We start from the raw sequence: 20,974 nt of genomic DNA, 5'->3' as shown, positions 1-20,974 counted from the left end.
ACCTCCCTTGGGCATCCCCCTAAGCTCAAGTCTTCCATCAAAATTGTAGGAGTCTGGATGGAGAATACCTTGGCCTTTGAGACTCAAGCCAACTCCATAGCAGGCACATGTTTTGGGCTCTTGAGAAGCCTCAAACCCATCCTTGGCCTTTTCAACCCACGTATCCAACAAACAATTACTGAGGTGGCAATTCTGTCCTAGATAGAATAATGAAACATTCTGTACCTAGGAGTCAGCAAATCTGTTACTGGGAGACTCCAGCTAGCCCAAAAGGCAGCTGCTTGGCTGCTTTTCTCTCCCTTCCTATGTTCTGCTCTGCCTTTGGCCTTCTTCGTTGTAGGAGGCTGGCCTGGTTTGTAGTGGGTACCACAGGTACGTACACCTTATACTAGGTCCAGTTATCCCTTTATAGTGAAATGTAGTCAGTGTCTAGAAACCAGGCTGTCTAGAGGTAGCTGTAGGCAGAGCAGCCAAGGCTGAACTAGGAGACATGCAAAGCTCTTGCAATTCCACTGTAGTCACACAGTACTCACACATGAAAGACAATATTCACTGTTACCAAAAATAAAGGTACTTTATTTTAGTAACACAAGGCCAAAAATGCTTTGGAGACTATACTCCCTTAGGAGGTAAGTAAATTACATAATATATACACTAGTAACCAAAAACAGGTAAATAAACAGTGAAAAATAGTCCTAACAGTGAAAATCACAATAGGTTGCAATGGGCTTAGGGGGAACACAAACCATACACTAAAATAGTGGAATGAGAAAGTCAGTTTCCCACCTAGGCAAGTATAGTGTGTAGAGGGGCGCTGGCAGTGTAAGAAAACACCAAAGGTAAGTAAAATACCACCCCCCCCAGAGCCAAGGAAAGCATGAGCAAAACATAGCAAGTTTCCTAAAACACACTAGAAGTCATGATAGAAGACAGTGCAAGAACCAGACGAACCTGCAAGACACCAATGATGGATTCCTGGACCTGAAGACCTGTGTAAGAAGGGGACCAAGTCCAAGAAGCAGTGAAGAGCCAAGGGACAACAGGAGCCCCTACTAACCCGAATGAAGGTGCAAAAGATGAACCACCGATGAGAAGACAAAGTCAGTATTACACCAAAGAAGAAGATAGATGTAGGTTCCTGGTTGGTGCAGAAGATGTCCCTCGCTTGGTGGATGAATGTAGTCTGGTTTGCGTTGGTGGATTCTGCCAACAAGCCTTGGTAAATGCAAAGCTCACAGTTAGCAGAAAATAGCACTGCCTGGGCCCAGGAAGGACCAGGTCAACTCTTCCCAGGAGGGGGTGACAGAGGGGGCTTTCAGCAACTCATAGAGCCCTTAGAAGACCAGGCAGCACACACAGGAGTCCCACAGCCCGAGGACAAAGAAGGTGCAAATGGAGGCCCATGCAGCATGACACAAAGGATTCCCACGCCGTCGGAGAACCACTCAGGAAGCTGTGCTTTGCAGGATGGAGAGCTGGAGGCCTAAGCTGTGAAAGTCGCACACGAGTCTCAGCATCTGCAAGTCACGCGGTGCACGCGAGTACTGTCTTGCTTGGGGAGTCAAGCTCTTACCTCTAGAGTCACTTTAGTCCACCACCCATGTCGCTGGATCCACGTCTGTCATCTGGAGATGGGCCCCAAGTCACAGGTCGTCGCTGCAGAGAGGTGCCTGCTCAAGCAGGAAAGTGACTCCATCACTCCACGGGAGAATCCTTTAGTTCTTCTGGTGCAGGCAGAAGGCAGACAGTCCTCGGAGGATGCACAACCTGGAAACTGTTGCAGTTGCTGGCAGGAGCTGAAGAGACAAAGTTGCAGAAGTCCTCTTAGCTTCTTTGTTGCAGTTTTGTAAAGTTCCTGGAGCAGTCAGACGTTGATCCGTCGGTAGAAGATGAAGTAAAGGATGCAGAGGATTCCTGCTGGAGTCTTGCAATCTGAATCTGAAGAAACACCCAGAGGAGAGACCCTAAGTAGCCCTCAGAGGGGGATTGGTCACCTAAACAGATAAGCACCTATCAGAAGGGGTCTCTGACGTCACCTGCTGGCACTGGCCACTCAGATGCTCCCATAGTTCTCTGACCATCCTGAAAACACTATGGCAGAACCAAGGGACACTCTGGAGTTGCTCTAGGCGCCACCCCTGGTGTGGTGATGGACAGGGTAGTGGTCACTCCCTTTCCTTTGTCCAGTTTCGCGCCAGAGCAGGGACTGGGGGTCCCTGAACCAGTGTAGACTGGATTATGCAAGGAGGGCACCATCTGTGCCCTTTGAAGCATTTCGAGAGGCTCTGGGACGATACCCCTACCATGCCTGTAACACCTATTTCCAAAGGGAGAGGGTGTAACACCCCTCTCCTAACGGAAATGTATTGTTCTGCCTTCCTGGGATTGAGGTGCTCAAGCCCCAACAGGACAGAAGGCAGTCTGTGAGGTGGCAGTAGCTGGGGCTGCAGTGAAAACCTCAGAAGGCTGGTATGGCAGTACTGGGGGTCCACAGGCGAGCCCCCAGAGTGCATGGAATTGTAAAACCAATACTATAATCAGTATTGGGGTACAATTTCCAGTTGTTAGAATCTTACATGGCCATTTTTGGAGTTACCATTGTGAAACTGTACATAGTTACTGACCTATGTGCAGTGAACACTTAAAATGGTGTCCCCGCACTCACGAAGTCCGGGAAAATGGGCCCGGACGACATGGGGCACCTCTGCTAGTGCAGGGGTGCCCTCACACACAGGTACTTTGCACCTAGCATTCAGGGTTTGAAGGCCTGACATATAGGTGACTTATAATTGACCTGGTGCAGTGAAAATGGCTGTGAAATAGTGCACGCGCTATTTCACACAGGCTGCAATGGCAGTCCTGTAGAAGCCTTTGTATTGGCTCCTTATGGGTGGCAAAAGAAATACTGCAGCCCATAAGGATCCCCTGGAACCCCAATCCCCTGGGTACTCTATGTACCATATACTAGGGACTTATAAGGGGGGGGTCCAGTATTCCAATTTGTGGTGAAATGCTGGGTTACCAGTATGTAAGGACAAATTTGGAACCAGAGAGAGCATAAGAACTGGGGTCCTGGTTAGCAGGATCCAGGTGACACAGTAAAGCATTCTGACGAAAACAGTGACAGAGTTAAAATACACTGACAAACAGGCCAAAAATGGGGGTAACCATGCTAGAAAGAGGCTACTTTCTCACATTCATAAGCTACATTGGCTCCCTGTGGACAAGTGCATTCACTTTAAAACCCTGTGCATCACCCACAAGACCCTGCACTCCCACGGGGACCCCATCTTGTCCAACCTCACCTCTCCATACCGTCCCTCGCGATCCTTGCACTCAGCCAATCTCAACTTGGCTACTGTTCGCCAAGTCAGGAGAGCAAGGGCGGGCAGCTGCTCCTTCCGAACTCTGGCCCCATCTCTGTGGAACTCACTTCTTCTCTCCATCAGGAGCACCCAGAACCATTTGTTTTTTAGAAAGTTTCTTAAGACTTTGCTCTTTTCCATCTAGCCGCTCCCCCCGCTTGTTGTGTCGTCAGCAGCAGCCTGTCTGTCTTCTGGGTCGAGTCCTGGGAAGCCCTGTTGATGGGGCAGCTGTTCACTATAGTATAACATATGTCACCATAAGATGGAAGTATAGGGCCTAATGGTATTAAACATAGTGGCCAAAGGAAAATATCCGAAATTTTCAGGAGTATGCAAAATTGTGGAGTGAGCTACTCTGCTAAAGTCTGTTCAGCAATAGCTACAGAAGGAATTAGTCAAGTCCTGGTTTTCAGTAAAGTATTATCTTTCAAGGCCAAATAACTGACCCTAAGCCAGTGTGTACGTTGCAAAATTGCCTTTGTGTAGTTACGTGAAATTTCAAAGGAATTACGTGAAAATACATGTTATTATGTAAAATGACCAAGCAGCATTTTGCACAAAAATAGCGCTAAAGGGTACATGACACAAATGAAAGTTAATTGGGTTCAGTTCATTCTAATGATTCTCATGGTCATGCAATAGGGTTTGTTTCTAAATTAAATTTCAATTATGCAGTGCAGTAATGGCGTCATTTTGGGCAGTTCATGTAACCATTGCAAAATGCTGGAAAGTATGCAAGATTACTCCAAAACAAAAGACATTTTACCCAGGCTTAATTAGCACCCATTGGCAACCTTTGCACAAACAACAGAGTCCACTACCCTGTTAATAAATAAACCATATATAATTTCAATTCAACCCCACCTCTTGGAAATGTGAATGGGATTATGAGAGAGAGAGAAGGAGAGAGAGAGATATTGAGAGAGAGAGAGCGAGACAGAGAGAGAAGCCACAGGGGCAGAATTGATTGAAGTATGCAATGATATCATAGCACCTTAAAGTTTATCATCATGAGATAAGGCATAGAGGTAGTTTATAGGAAAGATCGCCCTTTTGTAGAAAGAGCTAGTTTGGGCACACCCAAGATGTTTGTGAACAAGAAATTCACGCTTTGTTGGACCAAAAGCAGGAGGAAGTTGGAAAACAGAAGGTCATCCAATGCCCTATTTTGCTGCTAGTGTTCTACTACATACTAAATCTTAAGGAGAGTCTAATCAGATTGCTCGGGGAGGTCACATTTGCTAATTTCAAAGCACTGTATAGTCTATTCCCATGTACACTACAATACCGGGGATCTGGTCAAATCATCACTTCAGTTGGTTTTTCATTTCATCTTTTCCTTTTCTCAAGATGACTTTCCTTCTCATAAGAGTGGCCTTCAGCTGCCCCACTGCTCTCGGCCGCAGCATGGCTATCAAACTGCTTGAAGTAAAATGCTCTAAAAGTGAAATAATTTACTTCGCTGCAAAATCAGCCCCTGCTTCTTTTCCTCACTCTATCCGCTACCCCTTAGGTATCTTCAGCCAGAAACCCTGGTGTACACTTTGACTCTTCCATGACTATGGAAACATTCATATCTGACGCACCCACAGCAGCCTGACTCAAATCCTAAACATTAGGAAGTTCATTTTCACACAGCCAAGGCTCTCATTTCCTCACTTATCCTTTTCACAATTGACTACTGCAAGAGCCCTTGGTGGGCCGCCTTTTTTATTTATTCACCCTTTATCCCCACTAAACGCAGTATGTAACTTTGCCAAAAGAAACCTATATTATGTTTCCGAGCACAGCCCTTCTTCCAGCAGCCATCACCAACCGAGGTAATCATCCACCAGGAACAGAGCGGTGTATAAACTACTGATACCGGTCTTTGAAGCCATGGATGGCTCCCCTCGACCCATCTTTCATCTATCCAATATTATAGGATACTGTAATAATTATAAATATAAAAAATAATATAAACTTTTAAAAAGCAAAATAGGACAAAAACAAAACTAAAAAACAATATTAACAAATAATGTAAGTCGACTCTAACCAGCTCTAGAGAAACTGTTTGAGTTCTAAGGACGTCTACTTTACTTTACTATCCTCATTCCAATTAACACAACATTAGCAAAGTTGTTGGAAATTGGACAAGGATGTCATTTAGAGGTGGCAGGGGTCGCAGCTGCAACATCTGGCTTGCCCCTTGCCACCCCTGGGACTACCTTTGCGACCCCTGGCCTCAGAGGTGGCACAATCAGTGCCTGGAACACAGGCTGTTCCTCCTAGTGCATGTCGGATGGGGGTCCACTTTTCCGGTTTTGTGTCAATTATTTTTACTACACAAATATTGAATAATATTATTCACTATTTGTGTAACAAAAGTGGAGTGCAATTAGCTTCAATAGATTCCTATCTGAAAGCTGAGGCAAGTACAAATTCTTTTAAAAGCGTGTTTATGTGAGAGAGAGTGTGCAAAAATGTAAGCATGTGTGTGTGACTGAAAGTAAAGGTCAAATGGCATGTGATATCATTTACGCTATCCCTGGTATTTTCAGTGGTGGCTCCTCCTATGGCGGAGGAGAGTTGCCCCCCTTCCAGCAGCAAGCGCTGCAAATCCTTTAACAATGAATGGATAATAAACTAAGTTTATTATCCTTTCATGGTTAAAGGGCCGGAGCATTGGGGATGACAAGGACTGAGAGGAGTGCACTGTGCGCATGTATGTTTGACCGGCCATCTTGGGGGGGACAAACACACAGGCGCACTGTGCTCTCTCCAGCCCGGCAATGTGTTGCCGGGCTGAAGAGATCAGGGACAGGCTCCCAGTATACATGTGAGTACCCTGGCTGGGTGCTCCCAGCCAATCCTGACTCTGCTTTGAGCAGGGTCAGGATTGGCCACAGGGCAGGCTAGAAGCCTGTTTCTGCCTGCTGCTGAGATGATGAGGATCGGCGGTGGCAAGTTTAATGTTTTTTTATTTTATTTAATTTTATTAATCTCCATCCCTCCTGTGCGCCGGCCCACCTCTTTATGAACTGTGTCCCCTTTTTTCCTAAAATAAGAAAGCGCTTTATGTCAGTTGAACATAAAATGGAGTCACTCTGTCTGAATGTCATAAGCCTGTGGATAGGTTACTTCTTGAGGCAGATCACATTTGAAAAACTGCCTAGTTTGAAAGGCTTCCCCTAACTGAGGAGAAAAGCTCAAGCTCTTAATTGTCCATCTGAGCTGCCAGGAGACAGGAAACAGAAAGCTATAGAAACATTTTCAGAACTGCAGATGCCATATTTGGCGTTGGGTAGAGTTTGTCATAGTTTAATGATAACAGGGCATCAAATGCATGTATTTCACACCAGTGTCCACAGTCACCCTACAGCCATTTTAGTGGGGGCAACCCCAGTATACATGTATGTAGGTATGGATGAAGGTTGTTGGGAAATATTGAACCCGATTTACAAGGGTGAACTTGCACTTTTGTGCAAGTTTCCTCTTTTTTGGTTTTCAAAAACAATTTAATAGTAACTTTACGACTGCAGAGACTCCACAGCGGGTGCAGAGAACTCTCCACATAAAAAGATAGGACAGGCCTATCATTTTTTGGGCGTTTGAGGACCTGGTCATGAACTCCTCAGTAGAGGTGGCAAACTCTGCCATTAAAAGATAGGACAGGCTTATTTTTTATGTGCAGAGTTCTCCGCCCCAACCGCTTAGTCTCGACAACTGTAAAGTTACTATTAAATAGTTTGTTATCGATTACCCAAAGAGAGTAAACTTACACCAAATTGTAAGTTTACCTTTGTGAATCAGGACTATAAATATCAAATAATTTCCATCACAGGTGAAGACCATCAATAAAATTGTAATCGTGTTTTAACATAAATCATTGTTCATGTCGTGTGCATGGTATAATAAAGTAGTACTGAGCAGTACATACTACAGTCCCCTACTCAATGCTCTACTCTAAAGACTCTATAATATGAATGTTATGTGTATTTGTAAAGTGAACTATTACCGGCAAAGGCATCCTGGTGCTGAGGAGTTTTATGTGTGTCTAGCCCTCCCTATATTAGGTTAGTTAATTGAAAAGCCAGGTCTTAAGCATCTCAGGTTCTTTTCCAAATGACTCGTAATGAGTTATTTTCCAAATGACTCGCAATGAAATGCAAAACGACTCTGGCCAAGTTATTATTGTCCACCTAGACTTGGATTATCTTTGTGACCACCTTTCTCATCACTGTCCTATTTAAGTGACCGTATACCGGAACAAGCCTTGGCAGGAAGACACCAAGAGCAGCTGTGGGGAGGAGATGTTGCCTAAAGCCCAGAGCTGTCACCTTTGTAATTGGGAAACTAGGCTCAAAGTCCAAGCTTTGGCTTAAAACTCTGTGAATCTGGGCAAATCACTTAGGGCCTGATTTAGAGTTTGGAGGATGGTGTTACTCCATCACAAATGCGACAGATATCCTGCCTGCCGTATTACAATTCCATTTCATCCTAAGGAAATCGTAATGCTGCGGACTGGATATCCATCATATTTGTGACAGAGTATTCCATCTGCCAAACCCTAAATCTGGCCCTTATCCTCCCCATGCCTAAAGCATAAAAAAAAAAATCTGACTTCCTGTGATGCAATCTGGTGCTTTCCCGAGGCGGCCCAATGCCCCTGGGCCACAGTCATGGCCATCATTTGGGGGTCGCCAGGGATCGCAGCTGCAACCTCTAGCTTGCCCTCTGCAACCTCTGGTACTGCCTTTGCGACTCATAACCTCAAAGGTGGCAAAAACAGTACCAGGAACACTGGGTGACTCTGGACCACTTATTTTCTGTGCATTTTTGCTATACTATTCCATTATTCATTCTTAGTGTGGTAAAAAATAGAACACAATTACCTGGAATGGACCTTAGATTGCATCTAAGGTAAGTAAAAACTGAATTTACATGTATGTTGTGTGTGTATGCTTGTAATTGAGAGTGTATTTATGTGAGTGTGTAAGGGAGCTGATTTAATTGATTGTGAGAATGTGGTGTTTTGCTTGCAAATTTGTCTTAGGCCCTGGCACTCTAAAGGTAAATTGTGTCTTTTAAAGATAGGCTGTGGTACAATAATGGTGCTAGCTTATTTGAGGTAATTCATAGCAACAAAGTGCGGGTGGGACATTGGAGGTAAATTTTAGAATAATGAGCACCCATAGTAAAATACTGATAGTGGCATACTAGAGGTAGTGCTGGTACTAGTACATTGGAAGTATTTTTTGGCAAAATGGAGGACAGCCTGACAAATAGGAGAGGACCAACCATGGCAAAATGCTGACCATGACATACTGAGGTAATTTTTGACAATAAGGGTCATTTATGATATGTAGATAGCATAAGTAGAAACATTTGGACACTAGAATATTAAGGGCACCCATGGCATATGGTGCATCCAAAACAAAATGCTGTCCCTGACACAGATGAGCTAATTTTTGACCACATTTTGAAAACAATGTCTATTCTTATGGAGCATAAGGTTTCATTGGCTTGGCACACCATGAAAGGATTTGAAGATTTAATGAATGCCATTTCAGAGCCTGTGAGGTTTTAGCACATTTTTAAAAAAATGCATTAAATGACCAGATTCTTTTCACAATTTAATGGGCGAGGAGGGAACCCATTAGTAGAGGCCTGGCTTTTTGCTTTGCTTGCCCACTACAATAGAGGGTAAGATTTACTTCCAAGGAATTTCAGAGATCCAATCCACATAGTTGGTATCTAAAATAGTTGTCTATTATCTCATCATGGTTAAGGTCATATAACAAGTATTGTTTGAAAAAAAACAGGATTGAGAGTCATATGATGATCACTTCTTGTGATGCCATTAAGATCAAAGGGCATGTGATGTCACTTCCGCCACCTCTGGCATTCTGACAAATTGACTCTTGTGACTTTGGAGGGGTTAGATTTGCTCTTCCTACTGCACAAAAGGAAAACTTATTTTGGATTGGGGTTAGATTTACCACTTCTGACTATGGAGTGGTTACATTTACTATCCCTACTCCAATGAATATACCAGTAGAGAAAATGTAGAACTTTGTAAGGATTACATATACTATTTCAACTCATATTTATTTTTAATGAAACTTTGAAATACCGAACAACATTAAATTTTAAACCATATTTTATATAAAAAGCATACAATATAAACTTTTAAAAAACGAACAAAATACAAAACAATTGTTAAAAAAAAACATAAATAACATAATTACATTACCTCCCTACAACCTAAAATAACACAAACACCCAAAATGTATATAAAACATTTAAATGAAAATGTTACTCAATTTAAACAAAATCAAATGAAAATAAATGAATATAAATAATAATATTACAACCATGCACCCAAAATTATACATGAATCGAAAAAAACACATAATTTAAATATGTAAAGAACTAAAAATATGTATAATTAATTAGAAATAAAATAATCAAGATTAACAATCAAAATATTCATGTCACATGATATTTTAATAAGCTATTTGGTCATTCACCAAGATCACCTCTTGTCAGAAGAATCCTAATCATCAACTACACTACACATTATCCTTCACAATGTACCAGTCACTGTAATTATAGTTAATATGCATATATATACGTTTTGAAACTTTTGTTTGTTTTTCCGGTTTACATTACATCAACCTCATCTCACGCTTCCACTTTTACAACTGCTTATGTGCTATGTGATTAGTGCTATGTAGAGCACTCTTGTCAAAATGATTCTGATGGAGTTTGCATGCTGATGCTTATAAATAAGTGAATAGTGATATCATAATTCTCAAAATGTTCCTGCTCTACTCGGTGTGTAGAGGCAGGGAGATATTATAATGCTGAGATATTTATATTACTGTACATGAGGGAGCGCAGTTTTAATCAGAAGTGAGCTGGCTAAGCATTGAAGCAGAAACACAAGGCATCTTTGACTCTTTTTAATACAGAATTGGCTTCAAGGACTGAAGTGTTGAAAGGACGCGAGGGCCTGTAACTAGAAATGCGCACTTACCACACTTCTGTGCTGTCTGAGTCCTCCATCTGAGAGCCATGGCAAGCGCCGCAGACTGGAAGCTCCTGCTGTGCGGGTTCCTCTAAAACCAGTTGTGAAACCACTTCCTCATAAAAGCTTTCTGATGGGCACGGGTGACAAAACCAGATTCAGCAGACCAGACGTGTATCACCATGTGAACATCCAGGGAGCAGAGCTAGCCGTAGCATGTGTCTTTACATGTAGCTGTCTACGTGCCCACGTTCTCCTGGTTGTCCACCTGTGAAGGTGTATTATGCACAAATGTGTTTGTTTGTCATTTTTAAGATGGTCTCACTACCAGTGCATGTGACACTTTTTGTGTGTACTCAATGGGTCAATGTCTTCACTCCATCGGGTAAACCATGGAATCAACAGTGTTCTTCTGTAAAGTGATGATGTAGATGCAAGCTAAAAATTCAGGATAGATTCATTTCTCACTGTTGACATACCTTTCAGTTTTGTGTGTACATGTGAGCCCTGGTTTGTTCTATAAGTAAGCCAATGTTTCTGCTTCTCAGAATACTGCTACAGACAGGCACGCATATCACCGATCCCCAACGTGACCCAGTTAGATGTCACCTTGGTACACATACAGAAATGTGCACATTAACAGCATATCTTCCTAGTAATATATGTAGTTTGTATTTATATAATGAGTGTGTGCCCAGAAATACTATTGGGCTTTTTTCATCAAAAGCACAAGTTACTTTGTCATGATTTAATAAATGCAGTTTTGATTTCATAGACCTTAATCACGCTGAAACATACACTTACTTGATATTGTCAGACCACAGAAATTCAGGATAACTTCAACTTATTTGGTGGAGTTCAGGCACGATTTACCACTGCCCACATTTCACAACTGTTGTACTATCAAGTAATGCCTCCCTGGTTTCACAAACATTTGCGAAATCTAAAGCCTCCCGGGAAGTTGCACTTTGGGGTTAGTGAATATGTCTATTGCAAACGACTGGAGTACATGTCAACACCTGCATTACGCCTTTTCAGTTGTGGTTCTAGAACATGTCATACACTGGGAATGATTAAAAATGCTTTGGGTGGATGGGTAACTCGCTACTTCATACATGTTTGACCACGAGAGAGACTTGAGTCACTACTATTTATTCCACCCTAAAGACCTAGGGCCTAGCGCCTGTGGATGATGGTCTATCTTTTGAGACTAGCAGCCTATTGGTTTACCTGCCAATCACTATTTGGAAGGAATTTCTAACATAAATTTACATAATACTTAAGTACATTTTGTTGAACTCAGTGACTTGTGTTCCTGAGCGATTGATCTCTAACATACCAGCAGGATATACTACAAACAGACAAACACACACTCCTTGCTACATATTTGTTTCAAAATGATTTTTCTACACTTGAGGACCAGAACTTTGGATCCTTATTTAAGAGCCCCTAGAGCCAACTTGGCACTGCCATAGTGTCATTTGTTTTACGCTAAGGCAGCGCTAAAGTGGCTTTTCTGCCAGGCAATATTTATAAAGTGGATCAATGCATGCATTGTGCCACTTTGTATCCCCTTGTGCCACATTATGCTTCCTTCAGGAATAATGTATGCAAGAGGAGTGTTCTGGCACAAGGAAGCCTGCAAAATGGCGCAGAGAAATTTAAAAGATTCCATTGCACCATTTTTGTCCTCATTTTAAATGCCTGCCCAGAGCAGGCGTTAAAATGACGCTCCTATAGTAACCTATGGGTCTCCTTGCACTTTGCTGCGCTAGCGTCAACATTTTTGATGCTAGTTTAGGCAGGGCTTGAAATGGGAAAATAGAAATGCAGGTACTCTGTATCAGAGTTCCTGCTCATTTCTGAGAAGTGCTGGTACTCTCCAATTAAAGTATTACGTTTTGCCTGAGTAGTGCAGGTACTCTCCGTCTCAAAATAAAAGAGTGCTGGTCCTCTGTACTGGACAGTACCGGCCCTTTTAAAGCATTGAGGCCCATATTTATACTTTTTTAGCACCGCATTTGCATCATTTTTTTACACAAAGCAGCGCAAACGTACAAAATACAATTGTATTTTGTAAGTTTGCGCCGCATTTGCATCAAAAAGCGGCGCAAATGCGGTGCTAAAAAAGTATAAAAATGGGCCTGAGTGTAGCGAACTGCCACAATAGCATCAATAATTTTGACGCTATTGTGCTAACGACCGCCATGGAGCGCTGTATCATAAATACAGCACAACCTTGGTGTCATTAGGTGACAATAGGGGCGCACGAATAATGGCACATCATAGCTGATGTGCCACTTTTTATTAAATATGGGCCTTAGTTTCCTTTCTCCAAGGATTTTTGCATATTAAAGTGTTCATAGAATGTGAAACGCCTTTGTTCCATTTCTTGATGGAAGACCGCTAAGTGTATTGTTTGAAGCATGTGAGTTTGTGCAAAGTATTGCAACTTTTTATGGGGATGTGATTTTGACTTTTCTTCACTCTCCAGTCAGTCCTTGATCAAATTTCGGGATTCTGTTGATCTCCCCTCCCCGTCTCCTATTTTGTCTCTCGGGCTGTCTCTTTCTCTGCTGTCTTTCGTCCTCCACTCTGGTTGCCTGTGCCACTCGAGGCAGGGAAGAACCTCCTGAGTTGTGTGTGGAAGCTGTCCCACTATGTGGTTTAGCACTAAAAGTTCCCACCCTTTTTTTTTTTAGGTTTTACTCACAGAACGTTTAGTTGCCTGTGTCAAAGGCCTATGTCTACCTTATCTTACTTTTCTTCTTTAATTCTTTGCTTCTTTATCATCATTTTGATTGGAGAGTTGTATCGCTCCCTCGCAGACCTTAGGAAACATTTTTTTCTTTCAAAATTTTTATGTGAATTCATGGCTTTCCTTGCTCTCTCCCGTGTGCTTTTCAACCCCATGATGCCCCAGTTGTCCATTCTCACATTTCACCCTACACTGCTGCCTTTGTTCATCCTTTGCTCCCCATGCCTCCGTGCAAGTTCCCCATTCCTCCTCTTCAGCTGCTTTATTTTTTTCATTTTTATATCATTTTCTGCTGCACTCTAATGCCAAGCCGCTCCACTTCTTTCCATATTCGCTCCAGAGCACATTTTATTTTTCAATTACATTTCGAAAATGGAACATTAAGTTAAACTTTAAATAGTTTAGGAGCGAACGATCTGACTTGTAAAAGCCTACGATGGCATTCGCTATACAGATAGAAAACAGAAGCGGGTCCAAGATGTACACCTGCTTAAGACCATTATGGGTATAAATCGTTTTGGACAAGGCCTTGTTGCCCACAAGTTCCACTCTAGTCCATGAGCCCTCATGCAATTGAATTGCCAGCTTCATTTGTCCCGGTGATCAGTTCCATCTAGCCATCATTTCCCAGAGTAAGTCCTATTTATGGTGTCAAACTCTGTTGACAAGTCGATGTAAGACACATAGAGGGGATGTTTCCTTTTAACTGCGTATTCTTCAGCCAACAGGTTTAATATCAAGCAACCATACATGCTTGAATATCCTTTGTGAAAAACCATTTGGACCGGAAGTAGAATTCTGGCCACACTCACCCAATCTTCTAGTAGGCAGAGCAGGTGCCACGCATACATTTTATTCGGGATGTCCAATAGGGTGATCATACGATAATTTGGTGGCAGGGCCCGATCACCCTTTTTATGGGCGAGCACAAAGTGCTCCGTCCATTCTGTGATCTCTCTTTGGGCTTGAAACCACGCCCATGCCACGTCAATCACTTACATTGGTTTGAGGGCTTGCCTTTTTAAATCCGCTTGCTTTCATTTGTGAAAGGCATGCATACGTCATGCCTTTTCCGGTGTTTAGCCCACCTACACAGCTCCAGTAAAGTACCAAAAACATACGAGGTTCGATGTTTTCAGCCTGGAGTCCGGACTACTTTATTTGTTTATTTTCCAAGCAGTGCAATCGTGCTGCGTTTTCTTTTGCTTTACAACGCTAATAGCTCTAACTCGAACAAATGCGAGACCCGTTGCATTGAAAATGCTTGTTAAACAATGGCACTCTGATGCTCCCTTTCCGGGATTCCGGCATATCCTGACCCCTGATTATTGCTCCAAATAACTGTGGTAGGATCTGTGCCCACAGGCGGGGATTTAGCTTGATACTGTCTGAAAAAATAGCATTAGGACAATAAGCCCTGGAGCTTTTCATACTTTCTTTCACTGTTTTGATGCTATTAACAGAGGGAAACGGGATGCTTTCAGTACCCCTCCCCTTCTCAGGCAAACTGATCAGCAGAGGTCTGGGGGCACCTCTGTCACCATCCTCTACCTTATGGAGTTCTGAAATGTATCTAACCCAGGTTTCTTCGGGAGTTGGTGCTGCAGCAGTTTTTGATGCTCACCCTAGTATGATATTAGTTATGCACCAGAAACTCTTTAGGTTGCAGGTTAAAGGGGAGGCTATTGCCTTTGTCCAAAAGCTTTCTTTTTCCCTCCACTGTATTTGCCGCCTATCTTCCCTGAAGGCTTGCCTGTGTTTTCTTATAATTCTCTCCCTTACTGCTCTATCTGCTTTTTACACCTCTTTAAAGCTGACTTAGCCCATGCCTTCCCCAAACTAAATAGGTCCTTTCTAGCTCGACAGCTATCTAGGCGTACGGATGCCATTTAGAGGCAAAGAGCTTTACAAAATCCTGAACTGTGTCAAGTGAGGGAAGGTTAGACTGGGAATTTAACAACTTCATCTTATCACTTATAATGTGGCATTTTAATTTAGCAGACAACACTATTCTGCACTCATTTGTGCAGTACAAAGGCGAACTATTGGACCAACGGTCTCTTTGGTGAGCTCTCCTGAACAAAAGGAGTATGAGGGGATTACAGTCACTATAAAATAGATCACTAGCCGCTAAATCCTTCACCAACCCAAAATTCTCAAAGGAGATTTGAGCATAATCAATCCATGAAGTTACCCTCCGTAAACAAATGTTGGTTGCGTCGGCTGATAACCCACACATCTCCAGTTTAATATAGTAATCTTTAGACTATTTAGTAGGGTACCTAATTGTCTGCCAGACCCCTCCCTCGGCTGACACGCCAAAACCTGACAGGGAATGTTCAAGGGGTTTTCTTTCTCCCTTTGGAGATCATACCTAAGCTGGCTAGGAGGGATCTTTACATTAAGGTTTCCCATCAGTAGAATTGGCACATAAAGAAGCAACAATTGAGTCTCATCCAATAGTAATGCCAACTCATTCAGTTGTTTTTCTTTCCTTATTTTCGGAGGAAGATAAGTATCAATTAATTAAGTCAGGGCATCCCTTTGGCTCAATTTTTTCGTCTTGGTTGATTGCACACCAGATACTGATAATGTCAAGAAATCAGTGCATTCCATAAATAAGGCAGACACCACAACATCGTACTTAACAGTACCATGATGGCTAAGCCCCCCACAGCGCACCCAAATTGTCCCTTGACGGCTTTGGTACTAAAAACAATATAATTAGTCAACACCAAGTCCTCTGTTTCCCAGGTTTCTTGTAATGCAGTGATCACAATGCTCTTGTCTTTGATAACCAACAGAAGCGATTCAAAGTTCCTTTTCAGCCCTGTAATGTTCCAAGACAGGAAATTAACCGCAGAGTCATCAGGATCTACAAAAGAGGGGTTTTTGCCAGCACCTTTTTTAGTTGATTGTATCCTCAATCCAAATGCAGATAGATTCGCTCTTTTTGAGTGGTTCCACTTGGTCAGTGAAAATTTGCCTGCCCTTGTCCTTTTCACAACAAAGATCTTTTCAAAACTTGCGCCCACCTGACGTCCCTCGCCCAATATCAGGGGGTCTTGATTACAATGATAGGTTTAACCCCCACCTAGTCCCCATGGCTCTTATCATACATTTGCTGGGTCAAAGGGAATTCCGGCTGTAGAATAAATGTGTCATAGATATCAAAGCCTGACTGCCTTAGCTCATCCAGCGAGTTCAGGACTTCTTCTGCTACTGTCCTGGAATAAAAATGAACCCATACAGGTGGCCAGGAAGCAGATGTCACACAAGTTTATGGCAGAACACTCAAAGAGATGTCTTTAGAGGATATTTTAGCCAGCGAGGGGATAGGCTTAAACAGAGATAAGATACGCCATCTATTTAATACACCTTCTGACTCAGAATCTGAAAAAATATCCACCAATTGGAGAACCCAGTTATCTTTCTTGCAGTGTATCTTTTCCCCCTCCTTAAGTCCACCTCCGGCCTGGAATTCTTGCTCCAGCTACCACAGTAAGTGCCCCCTCTCCCTGGAGAGCCATTAATGTATCATGATCATCATGAGTGGACTTGAGTACAGCACCTTTATCAGCCGACACAGGCTCTGTTGGTTTTGCAATCATGCGAGGGGAAGCCATCCCCTGGAGTACAGGGGATGTTTCAATAGTGTTAGAAGGTGGCACAGCAGCCTTCTCAGTTGTCAGATCCCCCACCTGGAATTTAACTTCTCTTGTTTTTCTCTTAATTATCCTTCGCAGTTTTCTTTTTGCCTTTTCTTTGATGTTATTTTTTCCTTACCAGGTTGAGGGCCTGGATCCTGGGTAACCACTCCCAGATTTCACCTTTTACCTTTATTAAAGATGGAGAAAACCTCACATGATTTGCCTGAGTCCGGGACGTGACCAGAGGGAGCTGGCCCATTATTTGTGCCCTTGAGAGCTGATATTTCTTATACCTTGAAGACAGCTTCTAGATGGCTTAGATCTATTGGTTGATAACACCTTTTATCCTTTCTTTGTGGAATAATCTGAGGATCACCCACTTGGGTACTTATATCTGCCATGCTAGCAGCAGAGCTTTTTACACTAGACATATTTTCATCCCTATTTGATTTTACGGGTAATTCTTTCAGTATAACCGATAGGAGGTCTAAAATATGGTCTAAGCTGTCAGTGTTCTTCTACTGTAGAGCTTAAATGGGTGACAAAATTCCCTTGAGGCTCTGCAAAGATCTTGAGAAGCATACATAGTCAGCTGAAATACTAATCGGAGGATTCATCAGCAAGTAGAGAGAGGCTGAAAGATTTGAGTGATCAGAGGTTAGAGTCTGTACTCGAGAACAGAGCCATGGATTGTTTTGCTGCTAAGGGGTTTAAGATTGTGTCCCCACACTCCTTTCCAAGACCAGAAACACTGGTTTGAGTGGTGAGATTTCAGGTAAAGTATAGTCCAGAACTAATGAGGGATGTGAGGCCAAAGGGGCTGTGAGGCCTCAATACCTTTACCTCCTGGCACTACGGCCCTCATCACGAACATGGCGGTTTGGCCCGCCATGCCGGTATTGGCGGCTGAACCAGCCAGCCGGCATGGCGGGCCAAACCGCCATATTCTGAACATGGTGAGGGCCGCCATCGGCACCCCTCACCCACCGCCAGGCTCCCGCCGTCAGGCAGCCTGGCAGTGAGTTGAAACACTATCCGCCAGGGTAGCGGCGCTACCCTGCGGATAATGTTTCATTTCCTGCCAGCCTTTTCCTGACGGGGCCCCTGCATGGACAGTGCAGGGCCCCCGGTGCAGAGCCCCGTCGCGCAAGCCGTGATCTGCCCGACAGGTGCAACTGCATCTGCCGCACAGAGCCGCGTCAATGTCCCGGATGGGCCTTTCTGTGAGCCGGCGGGCGGAAACAATGTTTCCGCCGGCCGGCCCACAGAAATGTTCATAATGTGGCCGGCGGGGATCCGGTGTCGCTGGCGGTCAGTGTTTTGACCGCCAGCATGAACACGGCGGTTGTTACCGCTGTGTTCATAATGACACCCTACATATGATAAGGACCTCTCTCCTAATAGTCTTCTGGCTTTCTCCAAAAAAAGGTGGCACTTGAATTTGAGTTTATTTTGGAGTGGGAGAGCTCCACTCATCCTCTACATGCACCGTGGGAGGAATATCCTTGCCCTTCGACTCCCCTAGTCGAGTTGACCGTGCTATTTCACTAAAAGTGGGGTTTTCTTCAGATTATTTTTTAAAGAACATCGGTGTTTTACCACTACCTTTGAGTATTCCTAAATGGGGGGTGCTGTGTTTCTCAATGGGTTAGCTTTAGTCTTTCAACACAATCTTGAGGTCAGTTTTTACCTTGATCTCAGTTCTCTTGCAGTCATTTTTCCAATTATTGGGGCTATGGACTGTATGGGATAAATTGAGCCAAAGAAAATCACTTCGGGTGCTAACACCCTGCGCCGGCTTCGGCGCCCAATCCTAGGAGGACAACTTTAGGGGGAACTTACTCAGCCCGTTAGCAAGAATAGGGTTGCACATTATCCCAGTTGCCCCTTAATTGCTCTGCAAACTGTCCATACACAGTTAAGTAGTGGCTACAGTCGTTATCCGGCTCCACTTCACTCTATGACACTCTACTCTACTCTACACCACTGAACTCTACTCCCTTCTACACCCTTTCACTCGTCGACACTCTGCTCACTCCATATCACTCCACGTTACTCTGCAACACTCAACTATATGCAACGCCACTCCATAACACTCCACTCTTTTTTTACTTTACGACACTCCATGCCTCTCTTCTTTACCGCTCTAACCTTCAGTCGTGTTGAACAGCAGCCTTGCTGGAGCACAACATGGCTAAACATATCGGCAATGCCAGTAGCTCTTACATAGGTCAGACCTATTGGCTTTGCCTTTTATTGTTTTCCTGGTTCCTGTAGTGTAAAGACGTCTGAAATCTTGAGCATCAGTTGCGCTCTAAAAAACTATCAGTCATTCATTGCTTCTGAAATTGTTGAGCTGTCTCCAGAAGCTAAACTGATTTCACTGCTTACAAACAGCTGTCAGAACAATGATTAAATATGCACCATATAAAGCAGACAGACCTTTCCTGACATTACTATTCAGTCTTTACTTCTTAGAAAGTTCACGGTGCTTAAAATATATTTAGTGATACTAAAAAATACCAAACACAGTACTTTTCCTTTAAGAAGTATCAAATTGTATTGATCATTTCACCGTTTTGTAAACTTTCAAGAATTTTCTTCAATAAATTACCGTGGAGCGTTTGGAGTTAATATTTTGCTAGCAGTAAGTATTCTTATAAATGATAGAGTGCATTATATGCACATTTTTAATGCGTTTACTTCTGTGGCTGTCACCCATGTGTTTTACAGTGAGTAATGGAGAGTTGTGGACCAGGAAGTGAGTAACACACCCATATAGAGTTAACCAAAGGCAAGCCACTGATCTTTTGAATAGACGCTTTGTTCAGATCAGCTGCTTGGAACCTCCCTTGGCATCAAACAGGCAAACAAAACACAAATAATACACATGAGCAGTCGTTTATTTACTTGTTTGGTTTCTAAAGAGCTGCGCATTAAGTTTCAGTTTCCCCAGAGCACTGGAAATTGCCTTGAAACGGGAAGTTAAAGTTTGATTGAGTAAGGTAGGAATCTTTTCTGACCTTCATCATTTGCGACTGCTGATCAGCTTGAAGTTTTGCTCAAAGTGAGCTTGAAGATCCAGTTTTCAGATGTTTTCCGAACCACAGTTAGTTTAGTCTGACTCCCAGGCGTGGTTTCAGGGTATTCCACAGTTTGAGGCCCTGATGCTTCAGCCACTTGAAAGCGTGTTCCTTAAGTGTGCAGCTCCTGAACATAGAGTGAGGGGTAGCTGATTTTTTCAGATACTTTTGGGTTTTGTCCCAGTAGATTTGGAGATAGTATAGGCAGGGATTGACAGGCTTTATGTTGCACCAGGCATCTCCCCAGTGGGCTAGGGCTATTGGAGGCTGGCTCTGAAAGTCCAGGTCAACTCCTGGTCCCTCTGTCACTTTCTGGCGCTTACTGAGGTTAATTGCAGCAGGAACGGGGGCTTCGAGGGTAAGAGACAGAGATGAAGGGAGGAGTAAGGTAGAGGCAAAGTGATCAGAGAGAGAAGGAATAAGGAGAAAAAACTGGATGGATTGGTGGAAAGAAAGATATTGTGAGGAACCGAAGGGTGATGGGCTGGTGTGAGCATTTGTGCCAGTGCTGCTTGTGATTATCCCTTTCGGCCCTCAGTACAGAGGACTTTAAATGTGATCAAGGTTCATCCAGTTGATTGTTGTTGGGACCGATCTGATATCCTCACACATACAAAGATTCAAGCACATTCTTCCCATGTGGGTTTGTAACCTTCACAACCTACCAAAGAGCTTCTTAAGAACAAATGTGTAAAGGAAATTGAAGTGGTTAAGGTGTGAAACGGATAAACATCTTGCAAGTTCTGCCCAGTGGTCAGTTAAGAGTAGCAGGAGGATTTTTTGGAATGGAGGGACCTGCATGATGGTTACCTTGACCCCGGTAGACTTTTTACGCAAATGAGAGCTTGGAGGCAAAAGCAATTCACAGACTCCTTCCCTTCAGTGAGTGGAGTGGAGGTCTCCCAAGACCCATGAGACCATACAAAGAGTCCAGCTCTACTCTGCACACAATGAGTATCTCAGTTCTAAGTTAATTTATATACCGTAAGCCCTCTTTCATCAAGTGAAGCACCCGGTTCAGATGCAAAGGTAAGTTTGCATGATTCTCTAGTCTGCTTTCCAGACACAAAAACAAGTTGAATTGTGTGTCATCAGGTACATTTGGG

General features: G+C 43.3%; 1 protein-coding gene across 1 annotated transcript in view; it reads right to left on the bottom strand.

Annotated features, from left to right (window-relative positions):
* Window positions 1-10,463, bottom strand: part of ARHGAP22 (Rho GTPase activating protein 22) — a 466,096-nt gene extending 455,633 nt beyond the window's left edge. Inside the window, exon 1 of the mRNA XM_069240887.1 lies at window positions 10,387-10,463. Within this exon, the coding sequence (XP_069096988.1) occupies window positions 10,387-10,426 (40 nt within the window). The 5' untranslated portion in view covers window positions 10,427-10,463. The remainder of the gene's footprint in view (window positions 1-10,386) is intronic.
* Window positions 10,464-20,974: the final 10,511 nt, after the last annotated feature.

Source organism: Pleurodeles waltl, chromosome 6, assembly GCF_031143425.1.
Source record: "Pleurodeles waltl isolate 20211129_DDA chromosome 6, aPleWal1.hap1.20221129, whole genome shotgun sequence".
NCBI classification, from domain to species: Eukaryota; Metazoa; Chordata; class Amphibia; order Caudata; family Salamandridae; genus Pleurodeles; species Pleurodeles waltl.
This window is presented reverse-complemented; position numbering and strand designations above follow the sequence as displayed.